This window comes from Microtus oregoni, unplaced genomic scaffold (assembly GCF_018167655.1).
Source record: "Microtus oregoni isolate MIOR12 unplaced genomic scaffold, Mior012 000095F_ref0000231, whole genome shotgun sequence".
Classification (NCBI taxonomy): Eukaryota; Metazoa; Chordata; class Mammalia; order Rodentia; family Cricetidae; genus Microtus; species Microtus oregoni.
Window position 1 is genome coordinate 1,789,237 of NW_024544708.1, and position 20,555 is coordinate 1,809,791.

General features: G+C 44.4%; 1 protein-coding gene across 9 annotated transcripts in view; it reads left to right on the top strand.

The window, feature by feature from the left end:
- The window catches only part of LOC121442760 (receptor-type tyrosine-protein phosphatase mu), a 695,160-nt gene that overhangs the window by 464,230 nt on the left and 210,375 nt on the right, over positions 1–20,555 (top strand). For all 9 annotated transcript variants that reach the window (XM_041644372.1, XM_041644376.1, XM_041644373.1 and 6 more), the window contains one exon: positions 12,440–12,572. In XM_041644372.1, the coding sequence (XP_041500306.1) occupies positions 12,440–12,572 (133 nt within the window). The remainder of the gene's footprint in view (positions 1–12,439; positions 12,573–20,555) is intronic.

Sequence of the window (20,555 nt, forward strand, 5' to 3'; positions counted from 1 at the left end):
TTTTTCACCTTTGCAGCTATTATACTGTAGAATACCTTCTTGTCCTTGAGTCTTTCGTGAGACTCAATATGGACCACTGCCAGTCACACATATACCCTCGTATCCCTTAGAGATGCTCAGAATTCAGCTTCTGGGAGAGAGATCTCTTGACGGTGGGTGCAGCATTAGTTACATGGCACTGTATCCATGCTGGGGCCTTCAAATGTACCAGGGCAGGAGAAGAGCCTTTTGTGATACCCATGCAAGACAGAGGAGAAAGCCTCTCAATATGATCGGACCAAGAATGCTTTATTTGCCTGTACCAGGAAGAAACCTAGAGCCGGAAGCCAGGCAGGAAAGGATAGGGTTTATAGACCCTGAATCCACAAGTACATCATACCAGAAGCAAGCCTGGGGGCAGAAGTGTTTGGAATTTTCCATTCCATTGATTAAAATCATTTGTTTCATGTTGTAAAAGAGCCGAGCTTCAGGTGGGGTTCCTCAGGGTGTGGTTGGCCTGGCTGGGTGAAGGCGATTTTCCTACCATATGTCAGGACTGTAATGAGCCCCACAAAGACAACACTTTCCTTTCCCTGACTCTGGGTAATAAACAGCGCGTACGACCCAGCCTGTTTTGTTGCTACCGACGAGGATGCTGGGGGAAAAGACTATAATAAAACCTAGTTCCTGTGTTTTCTAGTGCAGCTGTTTGATGTGAAAGAGTAATGACCCACAGCAGCAAATAATGTATGGTGTATTTTCCTTTGTTATCCTTGCCATTGGTATTGCTTTGTCCTCTTGGTGTCCTGGGCTTAAATAAGGACACCTTTGCATTTGTCTTTCAGCCAAGAAAGACATCTGAGTGTCAATCAGTTTTATAAGGGAATGTTTGTGTATATATCTGGGGCTGGGGGTGTGTGTCTGCGGTGTGTGTGTGTGTGTGTGTATGTGTGTGTGTGTGTTACATATATAGATGTCAGAGAACATTATTTGAGGCAGGGTCTCCTTATTGTTTCTCTACTGTATACATCAGGCTAGCTGACACAGGAGTTTCTGGGAAATTTTCTATTTCCACCATTCATCTCCTCGTAAATTTCTATAATTACGGATCATCGCAACTGGCGTTTCCACGGATCCTGGGCATTCAGACTCTTCCCTCATACCCGGGCTGCTAGCATTTGTACCTCTCAAGTCATCTTCCCGGTCCAAGGGCTAGACTCTGTGAAGGCGGATTATAGAATATCTCACTGTGTAACTTTGTCAGAGACGGTATATGCAGCTGGAAAAATCCAAAGCAGTTTGTAAGGGACCGAGGGTCGCTGGGTAGAAGTAGGTACAGCCACTAGTTTTCTTCAGCACGTTTGGATTTTTAGAATGATCCACCAGTATCTCTGAGACACGGTATTTGAAAACAAGCCTGACACCCACATTGCACTTAACAAGTGGTATGCACCGAGCTCATCTGTCCGTATCTGGTGAATGTCTCATAGCTCTAATGAATATCTGAGAGACGCATCACGGGAGCGATAGCATTGGCATCCACTATACTGTGTCTACCTTCTGGCATTGCTCGTGATGCAGTCCTGTAGTGAAGCTTCTCACTGATTATAACATGGCTTATTCAAACTGGAACTCTTGTTCAAAGTGAGGCAGAATAGAAAGACAGGACAATTAAGATATGGGAAGGGAAAAGAAGCCTCTTGCTCTAGAATCTGACTTGAACCTCAATACAGTTGACAGATCCAAAGTTAACTTGAGAAATAGTATCTGCTTCCGAAAGCCACCTCCAACAAGAATGGTCAGCTGCGCTCACTCGGGGCCTTGAATGTAACTGTGGCAGTACCCTTTCTCCTCCCTATTCTAAACCATATACCCCATGAAACTACCTTACCATTTCATTCACCAAAAGAAATTCTTTAAGGTTTAAAAAATAAAGAAAAGAAATGAGCTCATCTATGTTTTTACCTAGTTTTTAAACTTTAACTTTTAAACTTTACTTAACCTTTAACCCATTCTACAAAACACATCCTTGAATACAAAGTGACATTAAGTGCAGAGAATCCCGTATGTAGCCAGAGTAGACACCTAACTGCCGCTGATATCGAGAGAGAGCCACACCCATGTCCCGGATGCGTACTGCTCTTTGTCTGTGCGTGCCAGCATGGGAAGCATCTCCCATGACTCATCGCTCTGTAATAATCTCCCTCACTTGGCTTCTCTCTGACTCGTCCTGAAATTCTGTTCCACAGAATACTCAGGAATCCAACTTTACCTGAGTGAGGTCTCTAGGAAGGAAGGGGACTCCTCGGGTTGGTGGTGATGGTTGTTGATGGGCTGCATCTCTCTGCCACCACTGAAAGACATATATTGGCATGCCAACTTATCTCTGAGATTTTGAGTAACTGTGATTTAGCTTTGTCTTTTTTACTTAAGATATTATGTATAAAATTGTTGACTGAGGTTTCTGTCCCATCAAGTCCCACAGCCATTTAGTCCCAAATACACACACACAGAGGTCTACATTAATTATAAACTGATTGGCCTTGTATCTCAGGCTTCTTATTAACACCTATAACTTATATTAGCCAATAATTCTTGTCTGTGTTAGCCACATGGCTTGGTACCTTTTTCAGTGAGGCAGTCACATCTTGCTTGCTCTATTTCTGGCTTCCTTTCTGTCTGGGTGATGACTGAAGACTGAAACTTTCCTCTTCCCATAATTCTTGTTGCCATGCCTCTACTTCCTGCCTGGTCGCCATTGCCCTACCTATACTTCCTGCCTGGCTACTGGCCAATCAGCAGTTTATTAAAAATAATACAAGTGACAGGATAAAATACTATTGTCCCACAGCAGAAAATAGATATAAATCAATAGATGATGGATGGATGGATAGACAGACATACGGATGGATAGATGATAGGTAGGTAGACAGACAGACAGATAAATAGATGATTGATAGATGGATAGGTGATAGAGATATAGATGATTGATAGATGATAGATAGGTAGATGATAGATGGTGATAGATATCTGAAAATATGAGACATGAAATGATGTTATATGTATATGCATTCACAGATATGTACGTGTGTGGACATGCAAACACATATGTAGACATGTATGCAAATGCATGTGGACGCCAGAGGTAAATGTTGGGTCTTTCCCTCAATTGTCTCCCACTTATTCTTGGAAATAGAATCCCTCACTGAACTCAGTTCACCGATTTGTTGAGCCTGGCTGCCCAGTGAACTCCAGGTCTCTTTCCTCCTCACCCCTAATGTTAGGGTTTGGGGCTTACTGCTGTGCCTGGCTTCTCATGTGGGTGCTAAGACTCTAAACTTAGTATCTTAAGGCCAAGCATTTATTGATTCTTCTGTCCTAAAAGTTATATTTTGACATGTGGTGGGCTCCCCTTATATACTGTGTGATTTCCTCAGATATTGCTGTGCACACATCCTCAAAGGCTTCATAGTTTAAGACGTGCCAGAGTCAGCCACCCGTGCCTTTAAGTTAGTTTGGGACTTAATAAAGATAATGGTTATGTTTCACCTGCTTCTTCTAAGTGATGGGGAACCCTGGAAATAAAAAGCTGTCATGGCAGGGTGAGAGGCAGTAACTATTTTCTTAAATGAAATTACTACTAATAGTTCGAATCATACTACCATTATCTTATCCGATGTCTCCCCACATTTTTCCCTTGAGAGGACCCCAGGCCACTGTGATTACAATGCCAAATGATTGCTGGCTTAAACTTTAGATTTCTAAAACAAATTTCCTACAGAAGCATGAAAAATGGCCTGTGTCGGCTTCATCGTTACAAGTATTGCGTTCGTAACACTTTATTCTTGACAGCAGCTCATTTCTCGTCCCTCTGTGTAGACCCGGGTAGCTTGAGGGTCACTGACAGACACACACTCTGCTGCTGTGGGGGACGCAACTCTGCCAGACCCAGCATTTGTCTGCACACTTTCTTTCTGTTCAGCTCATGGTATCATTGACTAAAGTTTGGTAGTGATTTTCCTGATAAGGACCCTCACCTCTCCTCCTCTGGCTGTCCCTCGGAGCCCAGCGTCAGACAGTATCCTCTCTTGCACGCTGTCTTAAGACCTCTGGGATGTTCTCACTTTTGCGGTTTTAATTCTCATAAAGAGTGATTCCATTGGAATTATTATTTAGGACAAGGTATGGCTGCAGCACATTGTAAAACAATTAGATGAGGGGTATAGAGTTCAAAGGTCAGCACTGGAGGTGATGCTGGGGCCAGGTGTAGCAATGAAGCAGCAATGAAGAAAGGATGTGCCGCCATTGGTCATTCTAGGAGTCAGCAGGCTTGTCTGTGTGTCAGGGGCCTCTTCTTCAGCCTGGGCCAGAGTAAGTCTCTTTTGTGGTGGTCCCACCTCTGTGGGCTGAGGGCGGAATGAATGTTCTCTCTGGGTGACCACTGTCCATTTATGTGCTCTGACTTGGAGTACCTGTTGCATTCTAGACACAGCGCACAAAAATCATCTCTTAGGAGTCCCCTGTGAGACTTCCTTTTATGCCTGCACATTCAGAAGTGTTTTTCAGGATGTGAGGTGGAGCTCAGTGGTAGAGTGCGTCTATAGCATGAGCACAATCCTGCACTTCTCTGTGCTTATTACACTTCCAAGGGCCATGTGTATGTAGCTCTTGGAGCATGTATAAGACACTTCCCATCCCGGCATGCAGTTTCCAAAATTCTTTGCATGTTTTGAAGCCCTTGGAGCATTGATAATTCTAGCAAGCTTATTTAATTTACTGAATGTGCTCACTTAAAAAATTAGTGTTTGTATGGGATTGGTGTGTGGTGTGGTGTGTGTGTGTTTATGTGTGTGTCTGTGTGTGATGTGTGTCGTATTGGCAGGCATGTGCTATGGTGTATGTTTGGAGATCAGAGAACAAGTCCAGGACTTAGTTCTCTCCTTCTACCGTGTGGTGCCAGGGATCAAAATCCGGTCATCAGGCGGGCTGGCAAGTGCCTTTACCCACTGAGACATCTCACCGGCCCTAAATATATTCATTTTTTGATAGTAAAGTAAATAAATTTCAGGAGCGGAAAAGACTCAGAATGGGGGCTTGTAAATAATACTTTACAAAGGAAGCATTTGTGTTCTTTCTGCCCCAGAAATCATTTTTAAGTGCTAGCCATAAGTTAGACCTTGACCGAAAAGCATAAGCAATGACAGAAAATGTGACTGACAACAGATAGTGATTCTAATTCCTTCAGTATTTAGCTTCAGCGTCTTGGTACCTCCCCCCAACTCTTAACCAACTCATCCTCCAGCAAGCCTGAAGCAGCCACTTATATCCCTTTTATCGATCATGTACTTTCTATGAAAGACGCCCGTGGTTGATGACTCCGTATTGACAAGTTGATTCCTCATTTTATGACTTGACCATGATTCAAGAAATTTAAATGGGAAAAAGAAAGTATTTCATCGGACTAGTAGCAGGCTTAATAATTCTCTCAGAACTTTGAGAGTCCGGAGAGTGAGTGCATAGTCTTTGATAAATTGTCCTATCCACGGGGTGTCAGCCACATCAATAAGTAGGAGCAATAGCTGCCATGAAATGAGAACCGAAACAAGAGAGAGAGAGAGTTGATTAATCCGAGGGGAAGATGTACCTTTCAAACAACAGAGTATCTTAGTTATGCATGAAAAACTGCAGATGCGATCATTACTTGGAAGCCGTGCACGCTCTGTTTGCCCTACAGTGGAATGGGGCAGAGGGAAAGCTATAAATTCAAAAGCATAATCAGGTTATACTGAGCGCGAGCACAGGTTATTCTCCGAGCTATAATTGACTGTTCCTAGGAAGAAAGACAATACTATGTAATTTAGATGAAAAATCTTTGGGTTGTTTTGTCATTACGTATAATATTAAGGTACAAGTAAAAATCGAGTAAATAAGACTGCAAAGAACTGTAATACTCTGGGCAAGAAGACATGAATGATTTGTCTCACAATGATCTTTAAAGCCTGGATGGTCCTCTTTTAAAAGAAGCAAACAGAAAAACCTGGACAAAGGCTCAAAAGGGGAAAAAAAAAAGACAAAAATTAGATTATAACTTCCATGTAGTCGTAAAAATGGTAGCATGAAGTGGCTGAAACCAGCTCAGTTAAAATGTAGACTTCTGTTTTAGCCATTGGTCTTCCAGACATCTGGAGGGGGTGTGTTTTCATAGGCCAGAGAAGGGCAGGGTACTTTGATAGCACACAAGGCCCTGGGTGTGATCCCCGGCACTACACAGTCCCTGTGCAGTGTGTGTGCCTGTGGTCACAGCACTTGGGAAGTGGAGGCAAGAGAACCCAAAGTTCAGGGTCATACTGGACTACAAAAGGAGCCCAAGGCCAGCCTGGGATCCTAAGGCCTTCAAGAAGTAATAGTCCCAGCTCTTGAGGCCATGGAAACAGGCAGAAAAGAATGTGGAAAAGAAACTAAGCAAGTTCATAGAGGTCCTCAAGACCAGTGAACTCCTGTGAGCCCAGTAAAGACTGTTTGTGCCTCAGAGAAAGAATAAAAGAAGCCCCACAACGTCCATGTCCCTTGTATTCCTATTGCTCCTCTTTCTTCCCTGCCCCCAGGGACCTAAAACCAAGAGGGGAGCTTATGGTGTCGGTTTGCCACTGAATACACATGCGCATGCTGTGGCGGCCCTGAGTGTTGCTTGGGTTAAGTTCAGACGCTGAACCCAAGCACTCTTAGAAAAGTGACAGCAAACCCTTTCACCAAAGGAAGCCCCAAGCAAGGAGATTCGAGCACCCTCTGTTGGCAGCCAGGTGTATCCCTCCAGTTCCTGCCCTGCTTTGACTATGACGTTGCAAGTCCCTGTCTGCTGTAATGGTAGCCTTCCTTCTGCTTGCTAGTCTCCTTCCTTTCCATTCTTCAAGGAGCCTGTGAGTTCCTGCCTGGTTATTCTCAAGGCTAATTCTATTATTCTCTCTGGTTTGTTGTCTATTTTATCTAGTTCACAATGTTCTACCTGCGGGCAATGCCTGTCACAGCACAAAGCCTCTCTCCAAGGTCCCTCCTAGACTATTCCCAGCACTGACTCAGGCTCCAAAAACAAAGCAATTATGGACTCATAAAGCGTTCTCTACCTGACACCCTGGTCTGTGCTCTCTACCTGTGTGTGGACATCTATGGGGCCATTCATGACTGCCTCTGGTGGGGAGTCTTTCCCACTCTCTTCCCCATACTGCACCAAGTAGGTCCTGGAGCTCTTGGGCATTTAGTGTGGCTTCCTGTGTTGTTGACAATGACCATGTCTCTGGCATGAGGACATGAGGACTCAGTGACCTGCCTTCTCTATACCTGGTGCAGAAGAGGGACTTAGTAGAGAGGCATTGGCTTGAGCCTTGTGTCGCACAGAGAAGCTTGCTGTGCATTCTGCTGCCCTATGGCTGTTGTATGTAGGTGATGTGGGACATCTGGGTATGGCATCCTCTGCCACCTTAGGAAATAACTCCGACTCTTCCTTGCACTTTGCCCTTCACTCCTCCTCCTCCTGCAGAGACATTCTCTTTTTACCTTTGCTCACTTTGATGACCTCCTTGTTGGCTCCTCCCCACACTCTCCTGCCTGGCCTCTCCCCACCCTCCCCTGCCTGGCTCCTCCCCACACTCTCCTGCCTAACTCCTCCCCACACTCCCCTGCCTGGCTCCTCCCCACCCTCCCCTGCCTGGCTCCTCCCCACCCTCCCCTGCCTGGCTCCTCCCCACACTCCCCTGCCTGGCTCCTCCCCACCCTCCCCTGCCTGGCTCCTCCCCACACTCCCCTGCCTGGCTCCTCCCCACACTCCCCTGCCTGGCTCCTCCCCACACTCCCCTGCCTGGCTCCTCCCCACACTCCCCTGCCTGGCTCCTCCCCACACTCCCCTGGCTGGCTCACCTCTCAGTCTTCATCTTCTCAGAGCCCCTGTGTAGACGTCTGGCTTTCCACACTGTCATTTTTATGGCATTCCCTAAGTTGATATCTCATACCCAGAGATCTCACCTGTCCCAGCCGCCTGGTTGGCCTCTCTCTTGTGGATGTCATTATGGGATCCCGAGTAGTCCAAAACTAAGCTCCTGTTTTCCCTGTCTGAGTCGATCCACCCACACTGTCAATTTCAGTCAGTGACACCTTCCGGCCTTCTGTAATGATTTCTAGAGACCTGGGTGCTGGTTGTCCTGACCTACTAAAGTTCATTGCCATGAACATATATGCAGTTGAACAAAGCATCACCATCTCTGTGACTGCTATTGTAGAATCAGTTTGGGCTGTTGTGATGCCCTCACTCTGATGTCTGTTTCCATATGTCTATGATGTCATGATGTTCCCACCATGGACATCTTACAGCCTTCTATGTATCCAGGACAGTGCTGGTCAATACAAACCAGATTGGTATCGTCTCCACTCCCAATCCTGCGGGCGCATCCCCACTGAAGCAGAATTCTTCCTACTATGTATAGCAGTGACCCCCACACACCAGTGCCATGTGCCATTTCCCGGTTCACGACACTCCATCCCTGCCCAGTGATCTAGTCTCACCTGAAGTGTTTCTTCCCTGGAGAGGTCAGGAGGGTAAGGATGCGCCTCGCTCTCACTCCTCCTGCAGGTCTCTCCAAAGCTATTGTCTTCACAATCTCTTCTTGGTCATCACCATCTTCATCACCAGGCCAAGCACCAAGAAACGTGTGACCCACATTCTCTGTTCAACTACGTCTCTATGTTTGCACACCAGAATATAAATTCTGAGTTTTATTTTTTTCTTGCCCATATGCTCACTGCCGTCTTTCTCATATACAGCAAGAAATGTAGGAAGGTGTCAGGAAACCACTTGCTAAATAAATGAAGAATACTAATGATATTTTCTTCCGTGTTTCCAGTCACCATAGCAGTAAAGATTGTCATTAGACCAGGCTATCTCCCAGCCTAGCACAGGGAAGCCATTCCGAGTGCTATGGACAGGGCGATCAGGAGTTCAGGTCATCAGCATTCTCCTTCATGGCCTTCTGGGAAGATCTGTGCAGTGGTTCAGTCGTCAAAAATTGGGTCCAGACCTAAAGCCGGTGACTGAGCACAACATGTTCTTGGTCTGGCTTGCTGCTGTTATTTAATTTAAGAGTGAGCACCAGGCCAAACTCTTGCTTTCTGCCAATTTGAAGCTAGTCAGGTGCTGCACTGGACAGTCCTTCCTGCCTTCCGGGTTTCTCTTCCCACTAGACACTGTATCAGAGGCCTTCAATGATGGCGTTTAAGGGCACCCTTCTTTTTCCACTGATAAAAACAGCCAATGCCATCACACTCAGAGATGTAGGATGTCTTAGTCACTGTTCTATTGCTGTGAATAGACACCATGACCAAGGCAACCCTTGTAAAAGAGAGCACTTACTTACAGTTTCAGAGGTTTAGTCCATTGTCATCATGGCTTGGGGCATGGGGACGTGTAAGCAAGTACTGGAGCCATAGGGCAAGGAAGAGAGAGACTGGGCCTGGCATGGGCTTTTGAAACCTCAGAGCCCACCCTCAGTCACACACCTCTTCCAACAAGGCCACCCCTCCTAATCCTTCTAATCCTATCAATGAGTTCTACTCCCTGGTGAGGAAGCATTCAAATAGAAGATAAACATATGGGGGACATTCTTATTTAAACTACCACATAGGGAAAGAAAGAAATGGGAACTACCAAATGCGATTGACCTAACCCTATGTTTCCTAAGAAATGAGAGAGGGGAGAAGATCATCCATTCTAGGGGGAACCCACACAGATACCCACTTCTGGAAGGGCACAGGGGCCTAGTACCATGCAATGAAGGCAGGGCCTGTCTGTGCTGAGAGACAGGTCAGCTTCGTGGGCACCTTCTCATTGAACTGTTGGAAGCTAGTGCCAGCCTAATCTTGACTTGGTGTTTAAGTTTTTCTGCTTCTCCTAGTAGCCCAAAAGCAAACATCTGAGTTGGCCAGGTGGGTGGCCCCAGGCAGACCTCCACCTCCTCAGGAGCCACCGTTCTGCCTCACACGATGGCTCCCATGGTCACACTGCTGCGGTGTCTCTCGGGGCTCAAAGGGTTTCCTTTCCTTGACCTGCAAAGAGAAGTGAGTTCGAAATGAGTCCTAAGGATGGGTGATCTTGACCTTCTGCTGGCTGTGTGGCAATGTCCTTTCATGCTTCCCTAAAAGGACAAAGCCTGGGCGACTAGCAGTCTTTGCCCTGGAAAAAGAACACCCATTTAAAGCTGTATCACAGCCTAGGTAAAACACTCCAGGAAAAACACCTAGTTACTTCGATGGCAGAAACAAGACATCACTATTAGTGGCCTGTCTTTTCTTAGAACGTACAATGTGTAAGTCAGATCATCTTCTTTTTTTATGTGAGAATTTTTTAAACGGAAACATTTTTTTCCTAAATTCTTTCTTTCTCAATTGGTATATTTACTATCTACCAAAAAAAAAAGAACCTCAAAATTGTTTTGCTATAGTGAAAATACATTTGGAGAACTAGTAACCTCTAGCTAGCAAGATAAATAAAAGTGGCTGCCAATATGCCAGCATTTGAAAGAAAAGCAAAAGATTATCTTGCAAATTACACACTTAAAGTTGGAGAGGATATGAAAATAGAACTGATCGGACCTCCATTTCTGAATTTGCATGTTACTTTTTGCATTTATAAAGTTTTCTTCCTCTATCACATATGCATTTTCCCATAGACTTTTTTTTCAAAACAATGTATTTAATGTCAGTTTCCTTTGCATCACACCTGGTGCTGTGTCCCCCATCCCCCACTCCAGTCTATGGCAGTAAGTGTTCTTCAGATGTAATTATTATAAAATAATTATCATTAATACTTTTAACATTTAACTAGACAGCAGGTTTGAGGGATACCCATCCAAGAAAAAAAAGCAGGATTTTCTGTCCTCTTGACATTGTCAGAAGTAATAATAATAACAATAATAATAATTCGTCACCAGAAGTTCCTCCTGATGTCTTTAACTTAGTGTACATCTTTGTCAAGGATGAAAGAAGGCCCTTGGCTAGAATGTTCCTTTTTATTAAAATCCAGTAACTGAAGCTGGCAGTAAGAGGCAGTAGACAGGATCTCTGGGGACAGTCACACTCCCTTGTAGGAAGAAAGCATCTGAGGATGTCCTGGGGCCTTCGATCTCTTGTCCCTCCTCTAATCTGCACCCAGCTTCGTCAGGCCAGGTTACAGCCATGTTCTCTCAAAGGAAAAATGTAATATGAGTTTAGTTGGAAAGAAGCAGGGTCCGTATGCTTCCAAAGGATTAAGGAAACCTGGGCAGCTATCACTCAGCTCGCCTGTTCCCCACGATGATGCCTGGTCTGTGGTGCAGGCTGGCACAGACACGGGACCAGTGCAGGTTTCCAAGCACAGCAGAACACATGCATTGGTGGAAAGGGAGAAAGACAGGCACAAACTCTCGCTCCTAAGTACATTTTGAGCAACAAAGATGAAGAAAGATCTTAGGAAGAGAAGTTTGCACATAAAACTGCTCTATTTGGGAAGGACAGGGTGGTGATCCAAACACCAGGCCACCATTTGCTAATGAGGCAAGGAGTAACCTCTCTGGAAAAGCAGACGCTGTGGAATGAATTGGACATTGCACTCCTAATAGTCTTCATCTTGAACTCATTTAGCAGAGGAAATGGATATTTCATCAGACATAGATTTGAGATTCCATCACATTAGACCGTCAGCAGGACAGACCGTGTCTTGGAAGCAGGCACGCAAGCGAACTAAGACAGAGCCGCCACTCGGAGGCCCTGGTTATCTCATTTAAACAGATATGAACCGTGGGTGCCGGTGGCATGATCACCAGCTGCTGCCCACTTGGTGAATAAATTGCTTAGAAGGATCCCTTTGCTTTCCAGATGTGACCTAGATTCAAATTTCCAAAGGTGTGGGGGGTCTCTATTGTGTTAAAATAAAAAATAGAAAAAAACAATTGCTGGTAAAAAAAAAAAAAAGCATAGCAAATGAGCTTATCTTGCTCTTCCAGGTGTTTGGGCTAATATGTGACGGAATTATGGCTTCATTTATGAAAAATAATTGAGGAAAATGTTTCTGTGAATCAAATTTGGATAAAGGCTTAGGGATAGCTATTGTGCCGTTAGCAAGTTTTTAAGTGGAAGGAAGAACGGGAACTAAAAGAGATAATAAAAATATTTAAAAGTGCGTTTGAGAAGTCTCTTAGAAAAGGGTCAGATGTGGGTGTGCGGTGATGGAGTGAAGTGTTGAGCAAGGAGAACAATTACAATGCTTTCAGCACCTCGGAAAGCTGCTTTAAAAAAGGGAAAAAAAAGAAAGAAATCAAAGCCCGTCTGTCTGCTGGCTCTGATAAGTCGCATTATTCTGTTAAATGCAAGGGGGGGGGGGGGTATTTAAATGTAACATCTTTATTCTGTCTTACCCACTTGCTCTCCTTTTCATCCCCAGGAGCCGTTACTCCAAAGCCAGTCCCTGAACCTGAGAAACAAACAGACCACACAGTTAAAATTGCTGGAGTGATTGCGGGCATCTTGCTATTCGTTATCATATTTCTCGGAGTTGTGCTGGTCATGAAGAAGAGGTGAGCTTGTTAGCTGGTTGCCCAAAGTGGAGCTGCCCCTCCTGTGTTGCAGGATCACTTTGTGTGTATGAAGAGATCCAGTTACTGGGGAGGCAGTGGTGGCCTACTGTCACTGTGTGACCGCAATTGTGAACATGTTGAATCATGGAGCATTTGCAGTTAGGGGACAGAAATTTAGAGTAAATGCTTGGGGGGTTTGTGACTATGAAAAGTATATCATGTCACAAGAAATACAAGAACTTTATTTCTTCCTGTGGGATAATATAAAAGCTATGCAAAATTGTTGTATCCCCTGACAAGTGTTTGGTCCTGACGACAGACAGCTCTGTACTTGACGCTCCAAAGCATGCGAGGAGAAAGACTTCCTTCCCATTATGATGAAAACTATGGGGAAGAATTTCTTGAGCCAGCGTCCTGTGTTGGCAACATGCTAGAGCAGTTAATCAGTACAGTACCCCATGAGAAAATCAGCCCCAAAGGGGGAAAAAAAACAAAAAAAAAACAGGACTAAGTTATGAGCATGCTTAGTGTTACGATATGGTTCTGTGTGGCCAAGGGATCATTCATTGGCGGGAGAGATGAGGAAATCTGGCTGCGGTGATTCTTTCCTTCTCTGGTTGGAAAACATTCAGTGTCGGCTTTTGGGTGAGCAAGTTTTTAAAAACCTGGCTTACTACTAAAGTCTTAAATTTATAATTTAAAATGACAAAAATACAGATGGTTAGAAGGAGTAGGATAATGTGCCCAAACAGAGGAAGTACATGAGGCTTGCTTCTTCACTCTGTAGTTAAAAGCAGTTGTAGCCATGAAATGGGATGTGGTCATGGATGGCGGAGGGGAAGCAGGCGAGCCTGTCAGAGGCAGATCATGAAGGTTATGCAGCCATGGGTGAGGCTGGACTCCATCATGAAGTCTAGCTGAAGATGGTATCAGCTAAGTGTTATGTGCAGATGTGAGTGTAGCAATAAATAAACCTCTTGTAAGGAGACCGGTTGAGGGGGTAACAGGAGGTGGATGGCCAGGAGTTAGCTGAAGGGAGAAGGAAGTCTAGAAGAAGCCTAGTTCTTCATGCAGCATGGTAGTGGTGATGACGCCATGCACAGATTGTGGAGCAGAGGACTAGAAGACACTTGAGAGCAGAAGGCAGATTTCGACTCTGGACGGATGTGTGGAGTTAGGATCCCCTTACATGGTGTACTCCCAGGGTGTACATCCCTTGTGCACCCCTATGCCTTGTGGACTAGAAATAATAACCCCAGCTCTGAAGCTCTTCAATGTGAGCTTGTAGGGTTCAAGGAACATCCAAAGTGAAGCTAAGCCTTGTGTTTGAGCAGTAAGTAAGTGGGTTCATACCCAAACACATGAACCCGGCCAACTTTGTCTTCTTGCTTTTTCCATGTGTCCTTTGTCCCTTGTCATGTGTTGTCTGACCCTTCCTTTTCCTAACTCGTTTTTCTCTTCATTTTTAGTTCCCTCTCTCTCTCTCTCTCTCTCTCTCTCTCTCTCTCTCTCTGTGCGTGTGTGTGTGTGTACATGCGTGCGCACTCGCATGTATGTGATTTCTTTTGTGAAGCAGGGTTTCAGTCTATAGCTCTAGCTGGCCTTGAACTCAAGATCTTGTATCCACGTCTTGGGTGCTGGAATTGCAGACATGCGCTACCGTTCCTACCATTGTTTGTCTTTGTATATTTATTTCACTCTCTTCCACATTTCGTACTGTTTTTTTATTTTATTTGTTTTTTATATCTCTTTTCTTCTTCATCACTCATTTTCTGGATGATCTTTGTTTGATCCTCATATTTACATAGATCCGTGTTTGGGGATATCAGTGATTTTTGTATTGTTTTTAACATTTACCAAGGAAAATCTCAAGCAACAATAGGTTCTTCATGCATAAATATTCAAACTGAAGATTCCCGAGACTTATCTGAAATTCTTAGACTGTATTGGATCTTTGTGTCACCCAGCATGCTCTCTGTAAGGAGCAGCCTGAAATGGGGTAATCCAGTTGCCCTCGTGACCTCAGCTAAATGCTAACTAATCCTCCACGGGTCTTTCTCTGTTGGATTTGCTCATTTTTCTACCTAGGTCTCTCAGGTAGTCACAGGGTTGATGCTATAAATTATGCATTTGAGGAGATTGCCTCTGGTAACATATGGCCTTGATACAACTTTACACTAAAGATCCATAAGTCATGTCAGATTTTACATGATTATTTACTACACAGTAATCTTAACAGGGCTGTGTGCGCAGCATGCGCTACCGGATTTGCCTTCTCTGAAACAGAGACTGTGTTCTCCGTAAGACAAATGAGCCAACACACTCTGCCTATAAATGTAACCCTTTAAAATTTAGGCTTGTGCTACAACATGTGATAGAAATCCTTAAAACGTGGAATTGTTCAGGGTTTTTCACCAAAATTCAAGTTTAAATTTTCCGAGCACCGTTTCTAGATAGAAGAATTAAAGCATTGCATGAATCATGCATCGGCTGCTAGGGTGTCGCTGGTGCGTAACAAGGGCATTCCATTATTTATGCTACCCGGCAGGTCTTCCAAATATCTCTTTGTTCAGTCACTTTAAGCCCTGTGATGTTGGTCGCTGAGCAGTTGATCTTTCAGCCACATTTCTCACCGTCCCACAAAAGACCTTCAGTAAATGAGGAGAAGCCACAGGGGGTGGGGAAAGAGAATGAAAGAGAGAGAAGGAAAAGGATGGCCTCGGGGGTGGATTTCTACACAGACTGGCTATTTTTTTTTTCTAGGTCGAAATTAGTGTTATCAAACTTAGTAGAGCTTTCTTTTATGCTACTACCCCGGCTTCCTTCTTTTCTTTATTTATTACTATCTACATATTTATTTATCTACCTATCATCCATCTCCCCATCATGTGTCTGTCTGTCTGTCTGTCTGTCATCTACTTACCTCCTGTCTTAGCTGGGGTTTCTAATGCTGTGAAGAGACACCATGACCACAGCAACTCTTACAAAGGACAACATTTAATGGAGGTGGTGGCTTACAGTTTCAGATGTTTAATCTTATATCATCATATTGGGGAGCAAGGCAGCTAGGAGTATGGTGGTGTGCAGACAAACATGTTGTTAGAGAGGGAGCTAAGATTCTATATCTTGATCCAGAGGCAACAGGAAGTAAACTGACTCACCTGGCATGACTTGAGCATATATGAGACCTCAAAGCCCGCCTCCCCAGTGACCCACTTCCTCCAACAAGGCCACACCTAATACTGCCACTCCCTTCAGGGGCCATTTTCTTTCAAACCGCCACACCTGCCTACTTGCATTCCTATTTGGGAAGGTACATTCATAGCCACAGCATAAGAGAAAGTAGGAGGTTGAAAATAACTTATCAATATTTCTGGAAGTGCCACTTTTGGAAATGTGCATTGAGGAGGATGAGCTCATTGTCTGGGGATGGTCAACACTCCAAGCTGGTCGGCCTGGAGCTAGGCATGGGCACCTGTCTTAGCCTTCTGGAAGGAGTCATTGTTGGTTACTAACTCAGTGAACATCACTTTGCCTTCCGGAAAGATAGTTCTGTGAAACAATATTTGCAGAAGAACACAAAGCCTATCAATTCATGGAACAGTTTAGCATATAGGTGATAGGGACCAAAGGCAGGCATGGCCATGAGGGGGGTGCATTCCAACGCCCTATGACCCTCACGAATCTGTTAGGCTTTGCCTGGACTAATGATATGAAAGCTTTGCTGAAAACATCAACCTTAGTAAGATCATAAGGTTGATTCTTTATCAGTGGGCAACTCAGTGTCTTCTGTCCCTGTCCTAAACGGCATCCTCTGACAGCAAATGCTGAAGAAGGCTGTAAGGTGACCATCTAGGAAACCAGAGCTCTATGCAGAGCTTGGTCGCAGCACACTCTCAGGAATAATGTACAGTAATGCAAACAGGAGGGTTTGGGTTTTTGTTGTTTTTTTTTTTTTTTACCATATTCTACCCACGTCTGATTTAGTGTTATTTGTGCAAATAAAAATACCTGCGTCTTCAACATTTTCCATAAGGAATAATTTATCTCAATAACAGTTTGACAGACTTTAGTGTACCGCCGCTGTCGATTTTACTGTGATTAATTATATTTGCTGTTGTTTCTAAAATTGCTGTAGATCTTACATAAGTTTGAGAACATTTGTATTAATTATAATTACGTTCCTGTCTAAGCCACCGTGGTACATAGCAATCTCAGCAGTGGTGACTGTCGAAAAATAATTAAAGAGGCATGAATTATTATGTAAGATAGCAAGCAGGAGTTATTCTTTACAGAAGCACCTGTTAGTGATACACATAACTATATTGACACTGAACTGCATACTCCTGTCAGATGTCTATGGTGCATTTTACAAACGAAGCAGGTTATTAAACATTTATTGCCCGTTCTATTGTGTCGAAGCAATACTAGTACTACCTAGAAGAAATTTTCCATAAAAATGGGAAGTATTTCTGAAGACATGATGAAACAAAAAAAGATAAGAGAGAAAATTTGATGAAAACCCTGTTTCAAAGAGACGTGTGATGTGTGTGGTTGGAGGCAAGCTGATGTTGACTCTCGTGTTCCCCTGCTCTGCCAATTTACACCCCGACTGTACCCCAGTGTGACCTTAAGTGTGATGCTTAATTCAGATCCCAGTTTCAAAAATCACATAGCATGGAAGTGCACAGAGAAGTATGTACGTCAGTTCCTTCTCTCCATGGCATATGAAACACGTACATTTAGCGTGTACTCGTCTAAATAAAGACCAGATACAGAGACTATTGTACTCCAGCTTGTGAGTCAGTGTGCTTGACCCAGGATCGAAGTGCACAGGAGTGTGTTTAGCCTAATCTGTTGGTTACCTCCTGTCTCCCAGGTCTCCTGAAGACACAAAAAGCCCTTCTTTACCCTGTAGAATTCATTGTGTGAAGACCCTGCATAGTCGGTGGGTGGGCTGGGTGATGCTACGCCCCTCTCTGCAGAGATGAGCACTGAAGTGGCTGGGGCAACCTTGCTGCTGTGCTCTGGGAAGATGCAGAAGGTTCTGCAGAGGCACAGCTGCGGCACTGCACACAGTACTTTAGGAATCAAACCCTCCCAGAACAGACCCAGTGGCCTGCCTGCCAGGTGGGGACAGTGTCTGCAGTGAGGCCCACGGCAGCCATCAGTCCTCCTTCTCCCATTGGCACAGTCCCTGGAGGTTGTTCCAATCTTCTGAACTGTATTAGTACTGGGCCCTCATGCCACGACGAGGCCAGGCACCTCCGGGAACAATCGTCCCCCTGATTCCTGGTGATATGGCAGGGCACTCGCCAGCCCAGCTTGTTTTTATAGGTCCATTAGCATAGCTTACGTGTAAAAACATATTTCTGTGCCTCTTACCTCTGAAACCCCATCCAGCCGAGGATGTTGAGAGAAACTGTGACCGTTCTTCACGGCGGCTGTGTCCAAGTCCACTCGCTCTTCAGTCCTCCCACTCTCTCTGCATTGTCGTGAGAACATGTGACTATTGGGGCTGACATGGCCTCACCTCCTATTAGTATGGGAGAGCGTGCCAAAGCTGTGGAAACAGAACATTTTATTTATCATGATTGTTGAAATGTGGGTCTCAGAGAGTCCCAGAACTCAAATTTCATAAAACCACCTCATTTCTTTCCCATTTTATTTTAGTATTAATAAGTAAAAATAGCCATGAACAATATCCAAAGTAGAAGAAAACTGCATACACCAAAAAAAAAAAAAATAGGCCAGTTTTCAGTTTGACTTAAAGGTGGATCCATGATGCTTATGACAAGAAATTCTAGCATAAATCTGAATTTCTTTTTAAAGCCATGGTATTATAAATGGAATCTTCTATTTACGTTCGCTCATGGTATGAATTTTTAAAAGGGTGAGGAGGGCCCGTTGTTTTCCTGGAGAACCCTTTGTTTTTCCAACAATGTCAGTAATGCAAGACGAAAGATGGTGCTACCCAGTAGACTGTACCCACTGCCTGCTGACCTGCCAGAAGACATTAGGGGCCCTGTTATTCTCCTACACTCCCAGCTGTGCAATCGCTGCTCTGCCGGCTCTAGCATGGAGCTCTTTCTAGAGGTCTTATTGCAACAAGTGAAAATGGGCTCATTATTGAGTTCTAAATATACTTCTAATTTGTGAAAACAAAGCAAGAAAAAAACATGACAAAAATGCCTGAGGTCATACTTCCTAAAAATGGCCTATTTTTCTCTCTCCTGGGCCTCATGAGTTCCCAACATAAATTATGTTCTCTGACATTGGACACGGCACCTGCCTGAGTGCCCACTTCCAGTTAGGACACCTGGAACGTGTGCTTTCCTCTGTCCTGTCCTCTGTATTCCCACACGGCCATCCACTCTCCTCAAGGCCACACTGGGGATGATGCTGGAGTTCTCTGTGCCCTGAGGTGGCCACATGAGGCTATGAGACCATCTCTGGTAGCCATGCTCGGCAGCGCCCCTCCCTTCTGTCATAGTGCTTCGCCTAGAATAAGTGTGCAGCATCCTCCTCATGAGAGGCAATGAAATGCTTCTTCACCCCAAGCCTGCAGAGTCGCGTGTTTGCTGGTGTGTACAGGACTCTGGCTTCCATCACGAGCACCACAGACAAACATAGAGCGCAAGCCTTTGAATTGCCTTGGCATTTAAAAACGTAAAAAGTGCCATGCTTGTTTCAGTAACACATAGCCTGAAAACATGGGGACTATAAGTTTCATGGTACCACACTTGGTTAACTTTCCTGTAATATATATATTCTAATGGATAGAGTCCCTTCTTGAAAGGTAGGACTTTTTAAAACTTGACTATAATTCTTTGCATTCTTAATTTAAGGTATGGAAGCAGTTGAATAGATAGATGCTTAATTTCATATATGGTGTAATCAAAAAGTATATTGGCTAGTCAGTAATAGGTATTTAAACTATATATTTATTTATTTGTTGTTTGTCTTACACATATTTTAAGTGATATGCAGTAAGGATTCCTGTTTATAGGACACAGTGCACTGTTTCACTACGTGTGTAGAATGTGCAAGTGATCAGGTCAGGGTAGCTGACATCGCTGTCACCTCAGATCTGTGTCCTTTCTCTCGGGAGCATTTAGAGTTCTCTTTCCATTCCGCTAGCCACCGTCCACTAGAGTCTCCTCCCCTGCTACAGGACATTGGATGTTCCTCTCACCTCTGCACCCTGTGTCTCATGTCCTTCCTCCTCCCACCCTTGCTTTGGCTCTGGGAACAGCTTCGTAACTTTTAACTTTGAAACACACTTTTAAAACAGCAAATTGCTTTGCTTTTTGTTCACAAGTTACATGAATTTAGACTTCAAATGAATAAACAAATGTAAGAATGAAATTTGTCTTTATACTGTCAGCATGGATCTTAAAATAATAGCTTTCAAATCTTCTCTGCAGCATTTTTACAATGAGAAAATATAGGCAATCACTCTGGGATTCATTGAGGCTTCTTGCCCTCTGGACAGCCTTGCTCATCACCTACCACTTCTTTTTTGATAGGTTCCTGTTCCTTAGACAGTGTTTGATAATGCGTTTGTGTCAAACATTGACTCACTGACCCTATAGTCAAAAGAAAAGTTAATAAAAGCAAGTTTAGGAAGGAAGAAGACATTTACTGATATGCTTAGTAGCAAAATATCCTATATCTGTGACCTTGCGATCTGCACCTGTGACCTTGTGATTTGCAGAGTCCTTTACTGCTTCGGGGGCTGACACAGATACGTGGCACCCTCGTGGCCTAGCCAGTGTGCCACCATCACTGCTTTGAGGGCTGACACAGATACATGGAACCCTCATGGCATAACCAGTGTGCCGCTATCACAGCTTTGCAATCCTCCCTCTGCCAGCCCCAACTCCTTCTAACTGCTCACTGTGCCACCGAGACGCGGCCCCTATTACCAGGCCAGGCCACTCCACCTCAGTTCCTTGTCTGGCAACTGCTCGCATGCCTTCA